This window comes from Condylura cristata, unplaced genomic scaffold (genome assembly GCF_000260355.1).
Source record: "Condylura cristata isolate star-nosed mole 26May11 unplaced genomic scaffold, ConCri1.0 scaffold00027, whole genome shotgun sequence".
Classification (NCBI taxonomy): Eukaryota; Metazoa; Chordata; class Mammalia; order Eulipotyphla; family Talpidae; genus Condylura; species Condylura cristata.
In genome coordinates this window covers 8,072,878-8,083,809 of record NW_004567128.1, presented here as the reverse complement: position 1 = coordinate 8,083,809, position 10,932 = coordinate 8,072,878, and the positions used below count along the sequence as shown (strand labels likewise).

The following is a 10,932-nucleotide window of genomic DNA, read 5'->3' as shown; positions in this document are numbered from 1 at the left end:
TGAGAACCTTTTTAATAAGATATGTTATAGTAGGGATCTTATTTCAACTATTGTATTCTTTGTATGCCTTGTAAACCTAATTTTATCTTAAATACAGGTTTTCTTAGTCAAAAAAATCTCAGGCTCTGATGCTAGACAGCTTTATGCCATGAAAGTATTGAAGAAGGCCACATTGAAAGGTAAGTGCTGCTACTGTTTGTAATGTTTATATAGTATAACAAGCTGAAAGGTCTCAATAGATTTCATGTGACTTCCAAACTGGTTACTTACATTCTGAATCTGTTTCTATTACTGTCTTTAAATACAGATTTTATCTTACTGCATTTTTCTTACTGGGCTAGGAGTTCACTTGTCTAGTTAAAATGAGAATTGCCATGTTAGAAAAGAAGTATTATAAATGTGTCTTGGGCTTTAGGTAAGTAAAAGTTCAGAAGATTAAACCTAGGTTTGACTCATCTTCAGACTAATGTAATTATTTTAATGTTTTGAAAACTAAAACTGAATAGATGCAAAATAGCTTTTTTTTTAAAGATTTATTTATTTATTCATACAGAACTGGGGTACAGGCCAGAGATGCGGAGGGTGAGAGGATTCACCAGAGACAGAGTGGGGTGTAAAACAGACAGATCCATGAAGCATCTGAGGGGAGCAGCAGGCGGGCAGGTCAGGAGAGGTCTGCCGCGCCATGTGGTCACCTCCTGGGCAGGCAGGCATCGTACTCATGCGGAAGTGGTTTAAGCTTCTTTGTGCTGTGCTTTAACCCGCTGCGCCACCAGGGAGGGCCCAAAATAGCTTTTATTCTATGGAATTTATCATCTTAACATCTCATCTCCAAATAAGATTTTTTTATCTAAGCCTCTGAATTTGAATCACCTGATAGAGGATTTGGCTTTTATAGGTAAACAGTAATTTTATTTATTTTTTTCTTTAAAGATTTATTTATGCATGTAAAAATTGGGATATAGGCCAGTGGTATGGAGGGTGAAAGGACTCCCATAGACAGTAAGGAACAGAACAGACAGAGTGACCGAAGCACACTGCTCAGGGGAGCAGCAGGCAAGACAGGAAAGGTCCATGTGCCATGTGGGTCACTCCCTGGCTGGAGTTCAAATGCCTACTTCAGTGGCTGCGGAGAGCTTCATAGTGCTGTGCTTTAACCTCTAGATGTTTTATGTATAAATTCTTAACATCAGATTTTCCATCTTTAACTTGCCTGTACTTTTTAAAATTTTTAAAATGCTCTCTAATGATTATTTCTGATGGTACCTTTCCCATGTATCCTGATCATCATTCCAAGAAATTTCACCTTCCTCTATAAACACCCTCCTTTGTAGCTGACATACTTTTTGATAGTTCTCTTACACCATTTCTGAATGTATTTTCTTTACTATCTGCTCCTTGCCCACCTACCTTTCACCCCCACCCTCAGGTGTGCTACTTACTTGGTTTTTGTTAGGACCAGGGAATTAATTATATTCTTAGTGCCCTACTTTATACTACTACTTTTATGACTTTATACTCGTGAATCCCATGTTACAAAAATGCATCAATGGAATTTATATAAGAATTTGTGTGCAAAAGCAACAGAAGTAGTTTTCATGTATTCAGTAGAACTTATGTTATGTAAAGGAAACAACAGTTGAGATTCTGTGTCCCCTGGACATCCAATTAGCTCTTATTCTTCTGATTCCTATTAACATTTTCCTTGAAATATTCAAAATTTCCCTTGAAAAGTATACACCTTAGAGAAAGTTCCAAAGAAGAATGAGAAAATAGTTAGCTGTCAGATTTACAACTTATTTGAAACAATAACAACTCAGTGTGTTATTGGGAATACAGACATACAAATTAGAACAAAGCAGTACAAATGTATAATAATTTTACCGTATTTGTTATAAAAATATTGAGTGCTTGCTGTGCTTTACAATAAAGCAGCTATACAGAACAACAGAAAATCAAATAATTTCCTAAATTTTGTTTGAAATGCTCCTGAGCAACCTGGAAAAAGTAGACTTCTTTTAAACCCTATACCATATATAGTAAAGTAAACAGCCATCCGTATGAATTTTACAGCCTAGCACATCTCAGAAACTTGTAAAGACATTGAGCAAGTTACAAAACAAAAATTGACAATTAAAAAAAGTCAGCCTTTTATACACTGAACAACATAAATAGGAAAATGAACTATTTGACTCAAATATCATGAACTATTATATTAATACAAGAATTTAAGGTGCTCCTACTATCCAAATTTAAAGTATTTTGAGCATTGTGATAATTAATAACAGTGTTAGTTTATAAACTTAATATGAACAAAATAAGAGTCCATGAGTTAATCCATAATGTAATTGATAGGAAACAAGAGAATCTTTCCTTTACTAGAGCACATTAATAAATGTAAAAGGAGTAATGGAGTTCTTAAGACATCACAATCAACTGCCATCAGAAGGGTTTCAGAATAAATTTTATGGAAGGTTATAAAATAAGTAATCATTGGAGGGAAATGTTTTCATTTTGCTGGTAAAGAAATGCATATTTTACAATAAGAGTTATCATTTTATACAATGCCAAAATGAATTGCAAAGCAGTTTTGCAGTAAGTTCGAAGAGCCATTATTGCTGTTAAATGAACCTGAGGAAATAATCTCAAAGAGTTTGTGCACTTAAAAATTCTCATTCTAAGATATATTAAAACATTGTTTACAATAGCAAGAATTTAGAAATTGGGAGCTACCTAAGTATTAGGAAATTATATGCATCTTTAATAGGATACTAATGCAATATTTTAAATATAATCACAAAAACATTCTTAGTGAGACTTTGTAAGTGAACAATTATAAAAAACTGGTTACCACGCGTATATGAAATTCTATGAAGCTATAGAAGAGACCATAGACAAGTGAAAGTAAGCTGCTGGATCTTTTTTTTTTTTTTAAAGATTTATTTATTTGTGCATACAGAACTGGGGTACAAGTCAGAGGCTCAGGGGCGGTGAGAGGCTTCACCAGAGTCAGAGCGGGGAGCAGAACAGGCAGATCGACAAAGTACACTTTATTTATTTTTTTCTTTAAAGATTTATTTATTTGTTACTCATGCGGAAGTGGCTTTAGATTCTCAGTGCTGTGCTTTAACCCACTGCGCCACCAGGGAGGGCCAACTGGATCATTTTTAATATGTCCTTAAATTTAAATTTTATTTTCATCAAAGTAATTATGTGTAGACTCTTTACAGTGTAAAATAGTACTTTACTTACTCCTCCCTATTCCAGTTCTTGGTTGCTGCCACTTCTACCAGTTATCTCCACATTTTACATTTTTATATATTTTTTATATTGCACTTCTTTGGTGGTTTTGGATTGTTTTCATTTGGAGTCATAATCTATTGACTTCCTAACATGGAAAGCTTGGATGTAGTTCATACTGCCACCCACATGTAATTTCCCCTTCTGCCTCTTCCCACTAATGTTTTCATTATTACAGCTTTTTAAAAATTGTTCCTAGCTGAACCAAATCGTATACCAGAGTCACATTTCTGTCATATCTTTGCTGTATTAGAATTCCTGTCCTAAATTCTCTATTTACATTTTTCTTAGTTTACTTTCTAGTTTTAGGAGAACACATCTTCTGGTAGCAACCTTAAAAAGAATGAAATAATGGTAATTATTTTTGTGTGAACTTGCATGTCTGAAAATGCCATTAGACTACCCCCTCACTTAATTTATAATTTGGCTAGGTGTAAAATTATAACTCAGAAAAAAATTTCCATCTGAGATTTGAAAACACCGTTTCCACTGTCTTCTGGTTTCCTATGTTGCAATTATCTGATTCCTAATGTAGTGTATCTAAGCTGTTTTTCTTCTTTGAACAGCTTTAGAATCCATCTCTCTTTATCCTTGGTGTTCTGAAATTTATATAGTGATGTTTCTTTAGTATGGGTTGTAAATATTCATACCGGATACAGAGTTGTCTCTTTTTAATCTAGACACTCATTTCTTCAATTTTTGTGAAAGTTGTCATTTTGTCTACATTTGTAGCTGCTACTCTTCTGTCCTTCTGGATGTTTCCTTAATTTTAATTTTTTCCCACCTATTTCCCACTGTAGTCAGTCTCTAACTCCCCTCCCCCATTTTTAAGGAAATGTCATCACTTGTTTTCCAAGCCCTCTGTTGACCATCATTTGTAATTGCCTAGATTTTCCTTGTTCACTAGTCATTCTCTTTTTTTCAAAATTTTTTAATATAGAGAACCCTTACATCACTTCTACTTTATCATTACTCGGCTCCCATCAGTTTTTTTATCCTTTTTAGCTATTCTTGCAAACCCTAAGCGTTGTATAATTTCTTCCCTATCTTAGAATGAGACTCTTAAAAGAATATATCAGTATGCCTTAAAAAAAAATCAGTATTCAAAAAAAAAATCAGTATACAGATAACCAATCAAAATTCAAATATCTGGGCCCTCCCTGGTGGCACAGTGGCTTAAAGCACAGCACTAAGAAGCTAAAGCCACTTCAGCATGAGTTCAGTCCCCGCAGGTGACCCACCCACATGGCACAGCAGACCTCTCCTGACCCGCCCACTACTCCCCTCAGCAGTGTACTTCATCAGTCAACCTGTTCTGCTCCCCACTCTGTCTCTGGTGAATCCTCTCACTGCATCTGAGCCCCTGGCCTGTACACCAGTTCTCTGTGCATAAATAAATAAGTCTTTAAAAAATATTCAAATATCCATTTATCCTTATACTTGTAATTCATTTTTCTTTTGGTAATTTTGGCATCAGAATCCATATAAGGCACATATTTTGCAATTGATTGATATCTCTTTTACCTTTTAACCTATGAGCTCTGTCTCCATTTGTTGTTGTTTTTTTATGGTTTACTTTTCAAAGATACTGGTTCCTCCTACCCTACCCCTTTTAAAGCTTCTTTCACATGAGTACTGTATCATTTTTGCTCTCAATGGATTTAAATTACAAGGTTGACTTTTGTTAGGTTTTCTTCTGTTCTTTACATTCCCCCATTCATTTTTTTTCCTGTTTATGTTGATAGCTGTTTTTTGCTTAGTGTCTCTATTCAAAATATCTGGGAATCCTTTCTATCTTTTCCTTATTTAAGAAAGAGAAAAACTGATTGGAAATGGTTCTCTAATAAAAATTTGCTTATTTCTCATTAACTTCCAACCCTTAAGTTTATACTCTGTCTGCTATGTAAGCATTTACACATCTTCTGCCACTGTTTCCTTTTCTGTTCTTTGTCCTTGTGAGTTTATGCATAATTTTTCTTTTATTGCAATTTTAATGGAGTTTTGAAATTTAAAAATGAAGCATTCATTAATCTTTAACCAGAAGTCTCTTTCCATTTTTAAAGTTCCTATCAACACAATTTGTGGGGTCAAATATAGGTCAAAAACATGAACTTGGGTTGTTGGGATTTTTGTCCTTAATAAAATATTCTCTGTGCCTAAAACATTTTGTAAACCATTGCATAAAACATTTTCTTAATACATAGTCCTAGAAACAAATTTGTCACTTCTTCGTCACTCGTAATGTTCAAGTGTTTAAAGTCTAATAACTACTGGATTATTATTAGATTTAAACAATAGTTTAAAATCTAATAACTACTGGGGCCTCCCTGGTGGCCTAGGGGTGAAGTCTCATCACCAACAGCCTGAGTTCTATCCCTGCCAGGGAGCTGATCTGCATATGGCGCAGCAGACCTCTTCTGTCTTGCCTGCTCTGCTCCCCACTCTGTCTCTGGTGATTCTTTCACCACCACCACCCCTCCCCACCTCTGCACCTCTGACCTACACCTTAGCTCTATGCAAAAAAAAAAAAAATACACACACACACACAGTAACTATATAAAAACAGTTATTTCAGAGAAATGTAGTTGTTCTGCCAGTATAAGTCAGTATTGCCAAATTTTACTTGGGTTTCGGAGTTGAACCAATATACCATACCTTCTTGTGACCCAGTATATCCTAATCAAAAATTCTGATTATAGGATAATTCACGTTTGTGATAGGGTATTTATATAAACAACAAAAAATAAAAGCCAGATTAGAATTATTCCTAAGTCCTAGCTCAGACACAAATGAAAGAATTCCAGTGAGTGAATTTCATTGTTCATTTTCTGCTAAACAAGTTCTCATCATTGTTACATATAAGGAAACTTGTAATCTAAAGAAAATTATCTTCTTCTAGCCCCTCATTTTATGGAAGGAAGCTGGACATCCTTGAACAGTATAAAGATTTGGCCAAGACAACTGATATAATTATTAGCATTGCCACAAAGTATAACTAGTTTTTGACTTCCTAGAGTCAAAAAAGAAATTGTTTACTGTAGTCAAGCAATAAAAGAGGAATATGCTATCAATATATTGGTAGATATTATTGCTGCTTACGGAGCAAGGGAGTGATTTTTTTAAGTGATAGTCTTGCTAAGCTTTGTATAATTATTGAAAGAGGTAGAAATTTGTAATCTATTTTTAAGGGAGTGTACATCTAATCCAAGATTGTTTTGGTGCCAGTGGGAAAAAGGGCAGATTTGGGCTAGGCTGGAACAGGATTATCAGCAGGCATGATGAACTTCATTCACAAAAATAATTGAGTGGACCTGTTGATAAGACCAGATAATGAAATCAGATTTTGATGCAGAATTTGATTCACCAGCAGTAAAACAAAGTCAGTTGAATAGATGCATAGACATCAAGAACAGTCATTACCTGTTCTAGTTTGTCCCATATTCAGTACTGGCACAAAGGTAGAAAACTAATAGAATGGGGGAAACAGGTTTTTTAAAGCTGCCTTGTTTATTTCCCCCAGAGGTCTTATTTCTGTTTTTAATATCTCTGATCACCTTAATTCTATTCTATAAGTCTGAAGCTGGTGCCCTAACTACCTCTTTCCCTTTGTCTTTATAAAAGTAAATCTTTCACCTTTTCTGAACTCAAGTTCATAGTGCTACAGCTACCATTTAATTGAATAACTCCTATATACTGGATACCAGGATGTACAAACTTCATTTCAAATGATTACAGAGCCCCCAAGTTCAAAGTTATCACCCACAGTTTATAAGTGAGAGATAACTGAGGCTCAGAATTTTTTTTTTTAAAGATTTATTTATTTGTACATACAGAACGGGGGTGCAGGCCAGAGGCTCAGGGGCGGTGAGAGGCTTCACCAGAGACAGAGTGTGGAACAGAACAGGCAGATCAACGAAGTACACTGCTGAGGGGAGCAGCGGGCAGGTCAGGAGAGGTCTGCCACGCCATGTGGTCTCCTCCGGGGCAGGCGGGAATCGAACTCATGCGGAAGTGGCTTTAGCTTCTCAGTGCAGTGCTTTAACCCGCTGCGCCACCAGGGAGGGCCCGAGGCTCAGAATTTTTTTAAAAAGATTTATTTATGTACACAGCACTGGGGTACAGGCCAGAGGTAGAGAGGGAAGAGTTGGTGAGAGGATTCACCAGAGACAGAGCGGGGAGCAGAACAGGCAGATCCATATAGTACACTGCTCAGGGGAGCAGCAGGCAGGTCAGGAGAGGTCTGCCACACCATGTGGGTCTCCTCCCTGGTTAGGGATCAAACTCGTGCTATGGTGGCTGCGATAGATCCATAGTGCAGTGCTTTAACCCATTGCACCATCAGGTGAGTCTGGTGTAGTAACATACACCTGAACAGGTGTGAACCTATGCCTCTAAATCATATTACAGTCTTGTAAACCAACATTACCTCAATAAAATAGTGATACAATTTTAAAGACTACAGATCAGAATTCAGATGTTTCTGACTGCAAAGTATTTGCTCTTTCAGTTACACCACGTTAACTCCCCCCCCCTCAAAGTAGATCTTTTTCCTTATCTCCATCCTTCAGCATATCTGCCACATGTTATAGATGCTTAATGATTGCTTGTTGAATTAACTTGATGGGGTATTGAAATCTATTTCATTTTTGTGTTTTTATTATTAGGATGCCTTGTTTTTTTAAAGTTGTGCTTTTGAAAAAAAAAAGTTATGCTTTTGGGGAACCATTTTCCATAGATTTGATTAAAATACTTGTAATTGATACTAAAACCATCTTCTTTAATTTTCAGATTAAAGCAGAGATTTTATAAATATAAACAATTTCTCCTGGTTATCCAATGTTAAAAATACAATTAATTTGGAAAATCCAAGAATGATAGTTTTATACATGTAGTTTTATATTATAAAAAATTTTATACATGTAAGCAAAATTTTATCTAAAATAGACACCAAAGAGGTTTTGTTTTAAAACCTCTCAGAAAGCTACTGTAACATAGCTAAATGTACATATTTTACAGTTCGAGACCGAGTTCGAACAAAAATGGAGCGTGATATCTTGGTAGAAGTTAATCATCCTTTTATTGTCAAGTTGCATTATGGTAAGTTCTGAACCACCTCCACATCCCCATTCCCTTGGGTTCATTCAGCTACACTAACACATATAAAGAAATATTTGTGTGAGTTAATGTAGTAAAGCCATGGAAACTAAAATCCAATTATTTTTTAGACCAACTTTGCAAGCTTTTCTTGCATTTAGCTTGTTTCTTTTAAACATTACAGTTTCTGAGTGTTATCCACAGGAACAAGTAATAATTCTGGTATTTACTATAATAATAATAAATAATGTACCAGTATATTATAGTCCCTGTGTGTTAAACCAGCTTAAAACCAGGGAAGATCCCTAATGTCAAGATCCTGAAACTTCCTTTCCTTAAAGCTATCTATGCTTTTTCTCAGTGGGTAAACATGCTTTTATTATGTGCAATTAACGCTAAACAACTCCCATTTTTCTGTAGTTAATGACATGGGTTTTGTATGTCACTTCATGATAACTTAAGTCTTTCCCTGTTGGGAATTTTTCTTACTGATCACCTGTTTTAGGACTGTAAAACTATTGCCTAGAGAAAATCTAACAAAAGTCCTAGTGGTTCTTTACTAAGAAATACTTCATTTAGCATTCCCACATGGATATTAAGAGAAATCAGTGGTAATCTGTAAAAATTCATTTAGATATGATATACTCATTAATTTGTTAAGAAAGTCATTTGTGAATGAATTGCCCTTATTTAAGTATAAAGAAATAAATTATGGAAGACTAAACAGAAATTTTCATTTCTTCATTCAGCTTTTCAAACTGAAGGGAAGTTGTACCTTATTTTGGATTTTCTCAGGGGAGGAGATTTGTTTACACGCTTATCCAAAGAGGTATATAACTAATTTCTTTTTTAATCTATTTATATGCATCCTGTTTCAGCTAAAGCATTTGTTATATTTGAATATTATTCACATTGTATTTTCTGAATCTTGTGTGGCACAAGATTCTTATACTGTTGAAAGATACAAAGTTCTTTTCTTACCTTCTGTACTTATAAAACTAGGCTTCAAATTGATCAACTCTGTCTTTTGTCCTGCTTCTTTGAATTATACTTTTTCTGAAGCAATAATATAACAGTAAGATATCCTTGAACAATTACTAATGGAAATTCAGCATGCATTTTATTTATTTTTTTTTCAGCATGCATTTTAAAGATCACTTTTCATCTCTAATTGTTACTGTGGTAGGGCAACAATGGCAAAGCTGATTGTAGTTGGTTGCTACTTAACAAACTGTGAGATGATTTCACCCACAGTGCATAGTCAACAGTTAGTAAGTGATTACTGAACTGCCTAGATCTCTTTGCATTATTTCTTTCATAGGGAAATTGTAGCTAACATTATGTGTAATTAGCATATTCATAATGTTTGAATATTTAAACTCTTGGGTAAAACTTTAAATATAACAGACAGAAAAATAATTCTTTTATTTTAGGTGATGTTCACAGAAGAAGATGTCAAATTCTACTTGGCTGAACTTGCACTTGCTTTAGACCACCTACATAGCCTGGGAATAATCTATAGAGACTTAAAACCAGAAAAGTAAGGAATCATGCTACTAAGTTGGATACATTATAATGCAATTGTTTAGGAGGGAATAAAAATTAAATTACTTCATAGAATTTCCACAGGAGTTACATTAGAGTGCTTCACATTTCAGCTAGCACTAATGTAATGTACCTAGTCTCATATTTCTGTCTGTCAGTCAAAAAATGTTATCTTGCTTTTACTTGCATTCTTTGCGTTTTAGTAATGCTCAAATCTATGCTCCTGAGTTTATTAGCAACTTGTATTTTTATGTAATTTTTCTGCTCTTAACTTTTGCTCATTTTTGTTTTGGAAGTTTTCATCATTGATTTGTAAAAGGTTTTTACAAATTAAAACAACCATTTGACATATAGTGGAAATACATTTTTCTAGATTATCTTTTGTTATTTTAACCTACACAAGTATTTTTTTTTTTTCAGTCAGCTCTGCCAGTCTTTTGTGATTTCTTTCACGACTTTTAATCTTAGAAAGACTTTTCAATCTGAGGATCAGGTAGTTTTCTTTAATATAATGGTTTCTTTTTTTCTGATTTTTAACTCCCTGTAAAGTGTGTGTGTGTGTGTGTGTGTGTGTGTGTGTGTGTGTGTGATGACATAGAGCTAATACTTTTCTCCTAATACCATTATTTAAAATATTATTCTCCACATTTTCACTTTAAGTTTGAGTTAAGCAAATATCCTATTGCTTTATAGTAGCAGTTATGAGGAAGCTAATAAAATTTAAATTGTACACATTTCTCTATTTTGTCATTTACTATCCAACACTTGAAGAAGACATTGTTCTGCATTTTTCAGGGTATGAACACCAAGTCGTGCTCTATGAAGTTTTTAAGCAGCTTAATTGAGATGTAGCTAACCTACCATACAGTTCTTGTATTTAAAGTATCCAATTCAGTGATTTTTTTTTTAAAGATTTATTTATTCGTACATACAGAACTGGGGTACAGGCTGGAGGCTCAGGGGCAGTGAGAGGCTTCACCAGAGACAGAGTGG

The 10,932-nt window shown here is 34.6% G+C and overlaps 1 protein-coding gene across 3 annotated transcripts in view; it reads left to right on the top strand.

Moving 5' to 3' along the window:
- Positions 1-10,932, top strand: part of RPS6KA3 (ribosomal protein S6 kinase, 90kDa, polypeptide 3) — a 103,487-nt gene that overhangs the window by 58,829 nt on the left and 33,726 nt on the right. For all 3 annotated transcript variants that reach the window (XM_012730335.1, XM_012730336.1, XM_004689903.2), the window contains 4 exons: positions 98-179; positions 8,317-8,397; positions 9,144-9,223; positions 9,828-9,934. In XM_012730335.1, coding sequence (XP_012585789.1) covers positions 98-179; positions 8,317-8,397; positions 9,144-9,223; positions 9,828-9,934 — 350 coding nt within the window. The remainder of the gene's footprint in view (positions 1-97; positions 180-8,316; positions 8,398-9,143; positions 9,224-9,827; positions 9,935-10,932) is intronic.